The sequence below is a fragment of the Trichosurus vulpecula genome, chromosome 4, assembly GCF_011100635.1.
Source record: "Trichosurus vulpecula isolate mTriVul1 chromosome 4, mTriVul1.pri, whole genome shotgun sequence".
In the NCBI taxonomy this organism is placed as follows: Eukaryota; Metazoa; Chordata; class Mammalia; order Diprotodontia; family Phalangeridae; genus Trichosurus; species Trichosurus vulpecula.
In genome coordinates this window covers 299,253,074-299,268,081 of record NC_050576.1, presented here as the reverse complement: position 1 = coordinate 299,268,081, position 15,008 = coordinate 299,253,074, and the positions used below count along the sequence as shown (strand labels likewise).

Sequence of the window (15,008 nt, the reverse complement as noted above, 5' to 3'; positions counted from 1 at the left end):
TCTTTAGCAGTTCTCAGCAGTCCAAGAGAAAGGCAATCAGATGGTGAGAGGTTACCCAGTCTTGCAGATTAGTGGTTTGAGAATTTCTGAATGTCATAGGAGCATTGGATAGCATAGGACAATGGATAGCAAATCATTAAAGTGATTGGGGTTAAAATTGAGTATTTAAGGTAAGTGAAGCCAGAATAAGGAATGAAGAAGCATGATGATTTTTCCTTTTCTTATCCCTATTTTGTGCCATTCCAGTTTAATTTAATGTAGCGTGGCCTAATGTGGGTCAGCCTTAAACGTCTTAATTCCACTTCTCTGAACTGTTATATTTTCTAGATCCTAGAAGACAGCATGATATTTTCTCTAGCAGGATGTGTTATAACTGCTAACTGTAAGTAAAGAGTTTTCTTTTGGTTAGATAATCAAATAAGGATGGATAAAGTTATCCAAAAGCTAGTCAGCTATTCAGTGACAGTCTCCTTAATTTTTGTACAGCCCTCCTTCATCCTTCTTTATTTTTTACTTTTTTTTTTTTTAAAGAAATTGATGCACACAGGTACCTTTACATCCACAGCCAAATTAGGCATTCCTCTGCAACTGCAAAATGTTATAAATGTCTTGACCCAGCTTCACAGATTGTGAATTCTAGTTCATGCTTTTTAAAATGAGCTTTTTGACACCTCTCCAACTGGAGCAGCAAGCCTTTCAATTTGCTGCTGATACTTTTCTCTTTGACTCTTATCCCAGCCTGCTATTATTAAGGTTTACCAAAGAGAGGATGTAGGACACAGAAATCATGAATTGAAATAGAACCTTTCTTGAAGGACTTTAAGACATACTTTCACTCCAAAATATGTGATTTGTTTCAGTTTTCCCTCTTCATTTTTAGGGCTACTGTTCATTCATATGCCATAAATGTTCATATACTGAATATCCAAGAAGGTAAGGAAAATGCCCCTAAAATCATATTTGTAACTATAGAATGATGGATTGCATTCAATCTCTTGCTATTCAAAGGGGATTTTCCTTACATCTGAAGAATATGACCACATTAAGTCCTGTGAATATTGCCCTTAAGTTAAAAAAGAAGGGTTTTGACTCTGAGAAATTTATCCAAGTACTGAAGAAGAAAGTCAAGATGGGGAAACAAATTTTGCAAAATAATATCTGTAGCTGGGTCTGTTATTTTTGAATAGGCTTTTTTAATAAGTTGGACTGTATTCCATTTAGAAGGTCATAATTGTTAACATTTGTAAATCATACACCGACTGGTTGACTAGAATTGTACAAAAGATCTAATATTTTAAGATTACTTGTTCTCCTTATGAAAGGCACCCTTTGCTTTTGACCTTATGTTATTTGGCCATTCAGAATATTTTTTGAGTGTCTACCACATGTAGAGATCTTTACTGAATATTGAATTCAGCATGTTGTATAATCTGTGTGATATATAAATTATAAAAATCAAAATTCTGTCATTTATTCAAGAAAAGTTTCAGTAAAGAGGCACATTTGGTAAAAATAGTAAATAATATATAGTACATGACTGATATTCATATTTGTGATCTTTGGCTTCAGGTAAAGAAAAAAAAGAATCAGGGATAATGAATTTTTAACCAGAATTGCCATGCTGTTGAAATTATTTCAGGCAGTAACAGCTACAGGCACCAAGTCATATCTGAGAACCACTAAGAATCTTATTGTAGTATTCCCAACACCTGGCACAGAGCCTGGACCATAGTGGGCACTTAATAAATGTTTGTTGATTGATTGAAATTAGGTGAAAGTGAACCAGGAGACAGTATAGGAAGTTATCATTATATTTAAATTAAATTAGCATAAAAGCCCACAAGTCAGCCAAAAGGAAATTAGAATGTAGCACTAGAAACTGGGAAACATTTTTACCAGATGAAGACCCCAGGGCAAAAGAAAAAGGGGAGCTCAATAAAAAAATGGGTCAGTGTCAGTTTAGACCTTGCCCAAGAAGAGGTATGCTTTGCTACCAGGTGGTCACATTTCTTTGAACTGCACTATTCCTGTGCAGAGATTGTAGGATGTGATTGTTCCCTCTAATGAATAAAATTAAGCTCTCTTTCTTTTCCACCTCAAAGCAGGCATTCTTTCTGGGTGGGAACTTACACCAAGCTCCATTTAAAGGTGGTTCCAGAAAACATTAACTACTATTTGTAAAGTTTGGCAAGATGAATGCCAACTACTTCCAGTTTTATGTCAAACCTGTGCTAGGCCAATTTCTGAATCAACCCATTTCCCCATTCCAAATAGATGAATCATTTTGCCCCCCCAAGGATGTTTCCATTATATGCCAGCGATAATTTTATAAATTCACATATCCAGTAAAAACAAATGAGAGTTCTTTCATTGCACAATCAATCACAGATTTTGTGCTAATTTTATCTCCTGTTAAAAATTAAGCTTTACAAATCAGCTTCCTATGAGTTCAATCTGTAGTCTTAACAGGGCTCATGTTCCACATGATGAACCAGAAATAACCATTGACTCTGATAATCCTCCCCCAGCCTGCATATTTGACGACGTTTATTATTATCACTATTTTACCCAGGACAGTTTTTTAATTAGCAGATTTAGTTTAATTTGCCAATTTCAAGAAAGATTCCAGATTGTAGAATCTCATTTTGGCAACATTCTGTTCATAATCATGTTCTCCATTCAATCAACTTTTCAGCATATCTTATTAAACTGTTATAGTCAAAGCTCATGATTTTATTTTGGCCTGGCTTTTCTGCATCTTCTTTATCAGTTAAAAAAATAAAGCAAGCAAGTAGATCCTTTTCCTGTTTTTCCCCCTCTTTCCCCAAAAGAAGTTGCTTCTTCCATTGTATCATTACCACTGTTTCTTTCCTAGTATGCATGTGGGCAGTCTATTTTCTTACCACATCAGAAGATGTCCAGAAGAAATTGCACAAAGAGCTAGACCAAGTTCTTGGGAAAGGTCCAGTTACTCAAGAGAAAATTGATCAGCTCAGGTAAAAATGCAGAAAAAGTAGAAGAAATAATTGGAAAATAAATTTTGGTTTATTTCATTGCCTGATGATTAATTATGCACATATTGGTATATTTTATGTTAGTATTAACTACTACTGTAGAGGTTATTTTTTCTGTCTTAAATGGATCATTTAAATCTATTTTATAACCTGTGATACATTGCTCTGGAAAATGTTGAAGTGAATTACACAAATAAGCAGCTATCCGGTTGCCACAGGTAACAAATAGAGATCCTGCTACTTTAGTGGCTGATTGGCAGGACAAATGTCCATGGGACTGGGATGGGCAGACCTAACTGTAATTTTAGAAAGTCACAGTTATGGAAAAGCATCATGAATCGTAGATTAGTAGGACCTGGGAGCCACAGGCCTAGCAGGTTACTCCTGGGCATCTCCTAGAGAAGGGCTATAAAAATTTTAAGTACATTTTGTTCTTGAGCTAGTAAATAGTTTGTTTTGGCCTGTGTATGGGAAGTTAGGGTAAAAACATGATTATAAAGGGGAAGGAAGATTTTAGCAGATAGATATGGAACTAAGAGGTGAACTGTATGAATTGTCAGGCACACTATTTGTTGATTTTGCCTAGCAGTTTTTCTTTGTTACAAGGGAAAGTTTAATTCGTGGGGATGGGGAGGTGCTATATTCCAAAATTACTAAAATGTAAAATTAAAAAGCATCAATAAAGCTTATTTTTGTTTTTAAATTTAAAAAACAGTTAGAGGAAGACAGGGAATTCATTCTTGGATTGAGCAGATTTTCCCTTCCTATGTCTAACTTAAATTTTACATTGTTGTTGTTCAGTCGCTTCGGTCACGTCTAACTCTTTGTGACCCCATTTGGGGTTTTCTTGGTAAAGATACTGGAGCGCTTTGCCATTTCCTTCTCCAGCTCATTTTATAGATGAGGAAACTGAGGCAAACAGGGTTAAGTGACTTTACGTTAATTTTACATTATTAATCACAAATTATGATGTGTTAAAAGACGTAGTTTATTCCCTCTCAGTTACAGAGAAACATATGTAGCAGGTGATAAAACTGTTTCCAAACATAGAAGGTCATCAGAGGTTAGTGAATTAGAGTTTCTTTAAGTATATTTTGATACTAATTTACCTGTTTCAAAGTAGATATTTGCCGATCCTTTTTATTTAAACAGATATTGCCGGCAAGTGCTTTGTGAGACAGTTCGAACAGCTAAATTAACACCAATTGCTGCCAGACTTCAGGACCTAGAGGGAAAAGTTGACCAACATATCATTCCTAGAGAGGTAAGAAGAAATCTAGCTTCTTTTCTCTACAAGGATTTTAAAAGTATCTAAAATGGGTTAAATTTATGAGACTTTAGCTGTGGCTCTTGCTAAACTTTGATCACCTGTATTGACTTTTTCTTTCCAGACACTCGTTCTTTATGCTCTTGGTGTGGTTCTTCAGGATCGTTGTGCCTGGCCATCACCGTACAAGTATGAGATATTTAACATATTTCTTTGCTGGCTGATTATCCTATTCATGCACTGATGAGGAGCATATGATATGCATTTTTATTTTCTAAGTTCCTAGGAGAAAAGTAAAATGGAATATGGGATATAGGAAAGAAAAAAAGAAACTCATTATTTTCACTTCTTTCTTTGTTTCCTCTTCTACCCCTCTGGTTTTTTCTTTGCCTTTGCCCCTTACCCGCAAGAATCTCTATTTCACTGGGAAATAAACACCTTTTACTTCTCAGGGTTTATCCATACACCTGACTTAATCTAAGCTTCACTTTCCATCCATATAGACATTTTAAAAATATGCTTGAAAGAATTGGAATTAGGATTTACTGCATTGAGACTGGGTTTCTTGCAGAGGTCCTAAGAATTTATAAGGCCACAAATGAGGGCCTATTTGCGGAGCAAGGGAAGGATGCCAGTGTCAACAGCCTTGTTAAAGTAATAGAGAGCCCATCTCTACAGAAAGGAGAGGGAGGGAGGGAGGCAGGGGGAGAGAGAGAGAGAGATGTCTAAATATACACTATATGTTAACATATCAACATATAGATGTAGTTATACTATACGTGTATGCATGGCTATATTAAATAAACTTTCTATCCCTTCAAGTTTTAAAAATTAGAATATTGTTGTATTTGGTATGAAACTAAAGGTATCTTTTAAGGGAACAGATATGTTCCTGCAAAGTTTGCTTTAAGACAAATTTTACTTCAAAAACTACATTCATATAACATTAGAGGTAAGTTCTCAGAAAAATTGATGCTTGTGGATATAATCAACTTCCTCTTAGAAAATAAACAAAACCTTTTAAAATCACATGATGGCAGATATCATATCTTATCTAAACTTTTTATCTTCCCTAATGGTACATTTTGCACACAGTAGTTACTTAATAAATGTTTGTTGTTTGGTTGATAGAATTTACTGATGAACATCAAATATAGTATTAAATTAATAAATTGAGGAATGTTCAAAAATATGTATTAATACAAAATAGTATGGACTTTTTTGTTTGTTTTGTTTGCCAGACTAAAAAAATAACTATTGGAAATGCTAACAGCCCCCAACAAAATGTATTTCTTCCAAGTAGGTGTTTGTTAAGTCTGTCAAGGTACTGATGGTTGTTGGTTATCAGTAGTAAACAACAGTAGATGAGCTAGGAACAGATCTTCCAAATTCTGTTAATTTGGGAAGTGCTTATCTGTAGAAAAATTATTGACTTAAGTCTATAAAGTAACCATCCTTTCAGTGAATTTCAGTCAAGCATCTTTTAACTGTATATAAAAATGGCATACTTTTTAAGGTATTTGGATACTTATCATATCAAATATTTTATATATACAGTTTATAATAAAAATATCCTGATGAATAAAGTTTTTTTTTATTTCAGTTGCTTCCTCTAGAATATATTACTGTGTAAGCTTTTCAAAGTTGAACTAGGAGTTTTGAAAATATAAAATGTGTTACTCTATTTATTGTCTATAATGATACTTTAAGTTTCTAACAAATAATACCAGTTATAATGAATCAACACATTTCTAGAACCAGAAAAAACCTTGTGATCTAACACAACTCATTTTACAGATCTAGAATCTGAGATCCAGAAGTGTTGACTGGTTTGCACAAGTTTACACAGCTAGTTAGTAGATTAAATTGAAACTGGAACCCATAATTCCTAACTCCCAATCCAGGGTTCTTTCCACTAAATCACAGTCTCTCTTCAGTGCTTTATAAAGACTCATTTTGTAAGTGACAAGTTCAAATAGTTGTAGAATTCCTGTCTAGCAGAACATTACAATCTCACAGCCATCCACAAACTTTTAAAAGGCCTTTTCTTCTGCTTAAAGACAAAATGCCAGTGTCCACTGTATTAAGGGCAAAGAAAGTTCTTTAACTACTGATGCTGAAGGTAGGCCAAACCTGATGTTTCTTATTAATGCCACAAAAATAAAATGACATCAGTAAAGTGGAACTAAATTTTGTTAGGGGAGCCAGTCTTCCATTGTCATGAATCCTCAAGCTTTGAGTTTTCTTCTTATAAAACTAAAATATTTGACTCTTTGTCAGCATATTAATTAAAATTTGCAGATACATAAAGTATGCCAACATATACATATGCAGATATACATATACTTATATGTAGTCGGCACTTAACTGTCATTTTGTTGAATGAAGTTGATGAAATGAACGTGTCATGTCCTTCACGTTGGTGAATGAGACTAAAATGAATATATTAAAGTATACTATAATACCACACTATAATATCATACTGTATATTATAGTAGAAGATAAAAGAGAGTTAAACGAAAGGCTGATTTGCAAACTAGACTCTCTTTGAAGAGGTAAATAAAGAATTTGGTGGTAGTGGTCTCATTATGTGTTCAGTGGCAATAAGAAACATTTCATAGGCCATTTGACTATATCATATTGCATGATTATGTTAATTTTTGCAAAAAAGACCACCACGAAAATAATCACAGCTTATCCTCCACCAGCATTGGTTGCATAAGGATAAGAAGGTAGAGAAGATTTTGATAAGGTCTTCCAAATTAAATCAGTATATGCTTTGATACTTGGTGATTTTACTGCAAAGATAAGGAGAGGATGGTGAAAATATATTGGAAAACATTGTTTAGGAGTAAGGAATGGAAGTGGGCAAAGGCTTGCAAACTACAAAAACCTAACCCTGTATTATTGTAAATACTTTCTTTGAGAAAAGATTCAGGAGGTGCTGGACATATATCCTGAAGAATCATATTGATTATATTTTAACAGACAGGAAATGAATCATTCCTGCTGTGAGTCATTCCCAAATCAGCTATGTATGTTCAGACCCCCAGCTTGTTAAAGATCTAAATTAATACAGAATTAGAAGAAAGAATAAAAATGCTGGGGGAAAATGACATGCAATTAAAATATCTCTAATCCAACCCATTTAAATAAGTTGTTGATGCTGAAAAGTGGGCAGTCAGAAAAATTGACATTAATTATAAAAGTTTCCTAAGGAAAGTTTAAACTAAGGAAGTTTAAACATCACAAATTAGACCAAAAAAGCCTAGAAACTATCTTATACAGCAAATACTTTTCTCAAGTAGAGACACCAGTTTGGAATACAAATTTATTTGTAAAAAATTAGGAGCAGTAAACAGTAAACAGCAAGCAGCAATGATTGGCAGAACAATGTAAAGAAACTGTGATGAGACATTCACTCAACTAAGCAAAGTCCTGCCAAGGGAATTTAAGGATAGAACTGGAAGGACAGTAAGCAGACAAAACTGTTTGTAGAGACTTTTATAACAAACTTGTTTTTACCATTAAGGACAATCGAGTCAACACATTTCGACTCTGATATCACGGTCCTAAAGTAAATAGTAATGACACTGAAGAAGAGATGAAAAATGGCTTAACAGAGAATCCCCATGCTAGAAGTAACACTATGAAAGGTCAATGTCCAAACTTTCAAAAAATATGAGAGAATGGTATATGCAAAATGTCAACCGACGAACTTGACTTCAATTCCTGACAAAACTCAACATGTTCCAGTTGTTATCCCTGTTATTAAAGGGGTAGTTCATGACTATGTTGAAAAGGAAGTGATCACAAAGGGCCTGTTTAGATTCATCAAAAAATAGGCCAGGTGTTTAACAGAGATAATGGATGCAAGAAGACCTATATTTTTGGATATGTTGACTGCATATATGTTACAAGTTTTTCATTTTCCTTTTTTTTTTTTAATTTGAAGAAGCCAAGGTATAAAGGAGAGGGGGCTAGAGATAGGGTTGCCCAGAAAAAGAAAGAAAGAAAATAGTGACTGAAGCTCTCTTTTTTAATTCACAAAAAAGAACAGAAGAAAGCCAGAAAGAATCACAAATGAGCGGGATAGCTTTGAGGTTACACGTTGAATTTATTACGTATTTTTTTTAAAAAGCAAGCTGTATACAATAGAGATTCAGAGTTTCATGTATAATCCTCTCTTCTACTATGTTCATGGAAATGTTTGTTTTATTTGGTATTTATTAAGTTCAGAATTTTCAGAAGTGGGAGAAAAAAAGGACAGGTCAGAAGACCAACTTCATTATTTTGTTTTGATAGCTAAATTGAGTTACTAAATTAATAGATGGGGGAATTGCTACAGACGTAGGTTGCCTAAATTTTAGCAAAATATTTGATATGACATGATAATTTTGTGGAAAAGATAGATATAAATGAGAGGCTAGTATAATTGGATGAATTCAGAATCCATCGAATGGCCAGACTCAAAAGAGTAAGTGTTGATAGTTCCATGTCAGCTTGAGAAGAGGTTTCAAGTGGAGTGCCAGCAGGACCCATGCCTTGGTCCTGTGCTGACATTTTTATCAGTCCTAAATAAAGGCATAGATGGCATGCTCATCCTCCTCAGAGAGAGATGAGTGACACAGCTAACATGCTAGATAACAGTCAGTAAGAGGTTATAACGCTGGGCTTAATCTAAGAAGGTGAAATTTAAAAGAGAGCTGTAAAATTTTGCATTTGGATTTTTAAAAATCAGCTTCGCAAGTTATAGAATGGAGAAGGTAAGTTATTTCAGAAAGATCTAGGGGTTAGAGTGAACTAAAAACTCTTCAGTACTGTGGATTGGCTGTCCCCAAAACAAATGGAATCTTGGGTTGTACCAAGGGGCATAAGTTCCAGGAATGAGATGCCAGTTCCACTGTCCTCTTCCCTGGTCAAACCACATCTGAAGAAATTGTGTGTAATTCTGGGCACCACGGGTTAGGAAGATCATTGATCTTAACTGAATTAACTGGAAAGTGTTCAGAGGAAGACAGCTAGGACAGCAAATCATGTCACATGAGGATCAGTTGAAGGAACTGGACCTGTTTGACCCAGACGAGACGACCATGAGTGTACATTTTTCTGATTCAGGCTTCTATGCAAGAAGGAGTGAGAGGAAAGAAGAGGATGACTTGAATAAGATAATTGAGAAGATTATTTGGAGAGGTTTGGATATGTGAAGTCTGCTGCAGTTTGACTTTGGGGAGAAGTGGGCTAAAATTTGAAGAAAAAATTTCCAAGTCCAGATTCTACTTTTGTCTTCTGTGAGAAAAGGTTATAAACAACTTAAAACCAGAGGAAAGGAAAACTGTATGAATATGGTTGAAAGAACTGGGGGGGTGGGGGTGGGGGTGGTATTTAGCCTATAGAAGAGAAAACTTAGGGAGTCTTTCAACAGGTTGTGCTTTCTGCATTGCAGCACCGTGGAGATAAGGAAAACAGAAGAGGAAAACTGATTTAGAAGGTAGCTAAAAAGATGGCATCTGAGAATGGGTTTTGGATTTTTGTAGCATGACATATAAGAATTTTATTTTTCTGGCCAGAGTATACCTACCAGAGGCTAATAAGAACGTATATAATTGGTGTCTTGCAAATGTAATCAAAAGGGCCTAAATTTTTATTTTTTAAAGAACTTGGGATGGAAAAAATGACCTATGCATACAGAAGGCAGAATCCAAGAAAAGAGGCACACTAATAAAACCCATGGCTTCAGATGCATAAACCCAAGATTTATGCAAAAAGTAGTAGGAAGTAGAGATTCTAATACAAGACGACAGATTTGACCTCATAGACCTTGAGACTTGGTGGATACAACTCTGGATGCCTTAGGGATTTGCACTTGGCCTTGTGCTTTTCAACAGTTTGATCAATGACTTGTATAAAAGGTATTGATGGCTTGCTTATAAAGTTTGCAGATGACACAAAGCTGTGGATGGGGGCCAGATAGCAATATATCGAATAGAAGAATGAAAATATCTGTACAGGAGAACTTAGGGATGAATCCAAGAAGATTAAATTCAGTAGTGTTAAAAACAAAGCAAATTCACAAGTACAAGATGGAGGAGGTGTGGTCGTATAGCTGTTCTCTGAAATAAATCTGGGGTTTTTAATGAACTGCAAGCTCTATATGAGTCAGCAGTATGATATGGCAACCAAAAAAATCTAACATGATCATGGGCTAAATTAAGAAAAAATCAGCTTGAGCAGCTTTAGTGTCAGGAGCAGAGGACCCCTGGCTCACGGCTGCACTAGTGCTGCTGCTGCTGCCACTTCCCCAGGCACTGCCTAGCAGAGTCCAGGCATATTGTAAACTTTTGGAAAGTGAGAACTGTCTATACTTGCCTCCAGTGTTATGGAGGAAAGAGATCCAGTGAAGAGTTCAAATTGAAAAAGGACCCCCTTAGATGCACCTGTCTGTGGATGATGACGTAGGGTTGTATCAAGCTCCAAAGGACTGCATACTCTCCAAAATGAGAACCATAACCATTCAAAACTGTTTGGCCTATCTTTTTATACGAGAAAAAACAAACGGGTAAAGAATGCCTTTTGTTTAGTTTATGATATGCAATTGGATGGCTAGCTTATACAAATTGGTCCAACACTACCTTGGACAGATGCTGTACACCAGCAGTGAACTGGGCCCAGAACTAAATACTAAGCAGGGAGGTGGGTTGCCCTTGTGAAACTGTCAGGCTTTTGTAATGACCCCGAGTATCTCCATGAAATAAAGGCCCATCTTTTTATCATGGTAGTCAGCTGACTTGTGTCAGTGGTGGGGGTTTCCCACACAGATGACATCACAGGTCTGAACCAAAAATAATTCTTCCAGATGTGTCTTAACTCTAAATTGAGGAATACCTTGGTCTCTGAAGAACTGAAATGGAAATTTACCCCAAAAATAAAACCACAAAAAAGGCCCATTGTGGGCATAAGCATGCCCATGTATATTACAACTGAAGAATTACACAGAAAAAGCTGGTAGGGGATACAGTCAGAAAAATGTTATGATTGGAAAAAAATGACAGACCGTTCAAATAGCAGGAGTAAAGGAAAACTAACAACAGATAACACCTGTGCTCCATTGGTCTCCATGCAGTGTTATCAGAGGTCCTACGAGCACGGATGATCCTAAGAGCACCCACATCATTAAGGTCCATTTTGTTGTAATATTGGTGTAGTGTAGCTAATGCTGATGATAATTCTTTTCTTCCTAGCACAGAATAGAATGTTTTCACAAATATCTTCATGCCCATTAAATGTTCACCAGTATTTAACGAACACTAAAACCTTGACAATGTGTCCCTATTCTAGATTGTAGATAAATAGAGACAGATCCAGGGAAAACATGAGTGAAATGCCTATGCTGTGCTATTGCTGAACAAATGATTGATGTAGTTCATTTGCCATTGGCACAGTCCTCTCCGGAATCATAATTTTTATGCTAAAGTGATCTGTAAAGATAAGGAAAGAGAAAAAGAACCATATTTTACTGCATCCATAATTCAGTAGTAGTTTGTACGTAGTCTATTGTGTGTTGTTTCCATTAAATTGTGAGCTCCTCAAGGACCAGGACTGTCTTTTGCCTATTTTGTATTCCTGATGCTTAGCACAGTGCCTAAGCACAGAGGGTCCTTAATAAATGTCTTAGTTTCACATATTATAACAATCACCATTATACCCACAAGGATATTTCTCTGAAATAGAGTTGGTGAGAATTAAACTAAGACATAATCCTGCTTAAGAACTTGATGCTCTCTACCTTCATTTGAAATGAGTTTACTTCCAGATGAGTCATTTAATTTCTTTCTATGTATATTAGTGTCAGTTAACACCATTCCTGGCACAAAGTAAGTATTCAATAATGCTTATTGGCTGTTGGCTTACTGTAAGAGCAAAAAATCTTAGATAAAATTATCAAACATTATATATAGAATAACGTTAAGGTAACTTGAAGGTGAATGAACTGAAATATCAGCCTTCAAAGTGAAGCTAAAAATTAGATTCTTTGCAGACAAAATTGAATGAAGGAAACGTTCCCCCGTACCTGAAAAAAAAAAAAAGCTTTAATCCTCCTGGGTCTTTTGTCCCTACATGTTTATTTTTAAATAATAACGAAAATTTGGGGTAATTCCAATTTTGAACTCGAAAAAGCAGGTTCATTATAATACAATCTGAAAATACTTAGATGCCCTCAGGCAGACATCTGTGTTCTCCTTTTTCAAGGTTGTTTCAAAAGAAAAACTGACTAAAGTTAATTTAATCTTAAGTTTAATCTTTTGTAGTGCAAAATACAAAACTATTTTGTAGTGTAATACATATATATCACTTTACAAAAAGGCAGAACAATCCAGTGATTTTTTAAAAATAAAATTGGACGTTCTTAACGTTCTTCTTACTTGTAGGAAAAAAAAAATCTTAAGGGACTGAAAAAAATCTATTTTCCAAAGAAATAGAAAGCTTGAATTCTTTGATGGCAGGGTGGAGAATTTTTTTTAAAAATCTGTTTAGCCTATTTTCTCCCGCTTCTCCTAAATTACTTTCATTTCCATTTTTCCCTATGTATTTTATAGTACATGTGGAATGAAAATAACTTATAAGTATAACTTAAAAAGCATAGATGGGTGAAGAGGAGACCACAACTTAAAGAAACCAATGTCATGCAAAATAAAATGCCTCACTTGCTGATTGTTATTTGGTTTCATGTAACTGATATTTAAGTTTTAAATTTCTTGGGATTTTGCTATTTGTTATTTGTCTGATGTAAATATAGTTTTAAAATGGGTATTCATTAAGAAACCGCATGCATTATATTTTCTTAAAACCTCTCTCAGCCAAGAAATATGATAACATGTACATCACAGAATACAAATATGATAGAATCTCAGAATTTGAAGGAACCTCAGAGACCACATGGTCCAACCTATTCCTGAACAAAAATCCCTTCTACAACAATCCCAGTAAAAAGGCATTCAACCACTGTTTAAAAAACCCTATTTAGGTGGAATCCACCATTCTCCAAGGAATTTCATTCCACTTCTGAATTGCTTTCAACCCTTAGTAAATTCTCCCTTTATATGAAGAACAAATTTGCCTCTTTTCAACTTCCACCCCTTGCTCCTGGTTCTGCCCTCTGGTGCCATGCAAAACCAGTCTTCTTCTTTTACCTAGCAGCCCTTCACATACTTGAAAACAACTTTGATGTCTCTCACCTAATGCCTTCTCCAGGGCAAGCATTCCCATTTTTTCAGCTGATCTGCATGTAATACTATCTGAAAGCTCTTTACCATGGTTATTCTCTTCTAGACATTAAAGGTTATCAATATTTCTTAAATGTAGTGTGTAAAATTGAACACAGTATTCCAGGTGTGATCTGAACGGGGCAGAGCACACTAGAGCCTAGACCCCATTCCTGTCTTAAATAAATGCAGCCTGAAATTACAATAGCTTTTTTGGCTTCCATAGCACGATGTTCATAGGGTCATGGATGTAGAACTAGAAAGGACGGCAAAAGGTTATCTAGTACAACCTCTTTATTTTTTACAGATGGGGAAACTGAGTCTCAGAGAGGCTACATATCTTTCCCAAGCTCATTTAAGTAGTAACCAGTAGAACTGGGCTTTGAACCCACTTTCTGTGATTCAAGTCAAAGCAGTTATTAACTTGAGGTCCATGGATAGATTTCAGATGGGTCTGTGAACTTGGATTAAAAAAAAATAGTTCTTTATTTTTGCTAATCTCTAGCTGAAATATAGCATTTCCTTCAGTTATTTTAAAAAATGTTCTGAGGAGTCCATGGGCTTCACCAGTTTGATGATACAAGAAAGGTTAAGAAACACTACTCTTGATTTCCACTAGTTCTTATTCAGCAACACATGAATAGGAATGAAAGAGGCTGATGGGAGAAGTAATCTAGGCTTGTGGTTTGGCAAAGCATGATCAGTGATAAGCCCTTTTTGTAGTAGGAATGAATGGGAAACAGAGTAAATGCCTGTCCTTAGTGAATGGCTAAACAAACTATGACATATGAATATAAGGGAATATTACTATGCCATAAGAAACAACGAATATGGAGAATTCAGAGAAGTATAGAAAGCATGTGAACGGATGCAAAGTAAACATAATCAGGAAAAAAGTACACACAAATCCTTGCAACAGTGTAAATAGAAAGAATTAAAAAGGGAAAATGAACGTGATATTATAATGACCAAGCTTGTCCTTGAAGAAGAGTTGAAAAAATGTACCTCCTTTTCTTTTTCACAGAGGTTCGGGACTATGGCTGTAGAACATAGCATATGCTGTCAGTCTTGGTTGATGTTTTGGTTAGTTTTTCTGAATCATTTTTTTCTTCCTTTTTTATTTTTTGTTACGAGTCACTTTCTGGGGAGATGAAGGGGAAAGAGATATCTGAAAAATGAAAGTAATAAAAAATGAAGGATAATTTTTTTTAAAAATGTGAGGAGTGGTATTATGTCTTCCTGACAATATGTATGATAATTTCTCCTCAGTTCTGTTTTTCTCCTTTCAAGGTTTGATCCAGCCAGGTTTGATGATGAATCTGCTATGAAAAATCTTTCCTTGCTTGGATTCTCAGGCACACAAGAGTGCCCTGAGTTGAGGTAAGACGAATTAGGAAGAGGAGAGGTGCCTGTTTCTTTGGTTTTAATTTTGTCATTCATTATAGTCATTATAGAGAAAAATTA

The 15,008-nt window shown here is 35.3% G+C and overlaps 1 protein-coding gene across 1 annotated transcript in view; it reads left to right on the top strand.

Annotated features, from left to right (window-relative positions):
• LOC118846132 (cytochrome P450 20A1) overlaps positions 1–15,008 on the top strand; it is a 41,920-nt gene that overhangs the window by 24,241 nt on the left and 2,671 nt on the right. Inside the window, exons 8-12 of the mRNA XM_036754369.1 lie at positions 328–382; positions 2,876–2,996; positions 4,167–4,278; positions 4,406–4,470; positions 14,835–14,924. Of these exons, the coding sequence (XP_036610264.1) occupies positions 328–382; positions 2,876–2,996; positions 4,167–4,278; positions 4,406–4,470; positions 14,835–14,924 (443 nt within the window). The remainder of the gene's footprint in view (positions 1–327; positions 383–2,875; positions 2,997–4,166; positions 4,279–4,405; positions 4,471–14,834; positions 14,925–15,008) is intronic.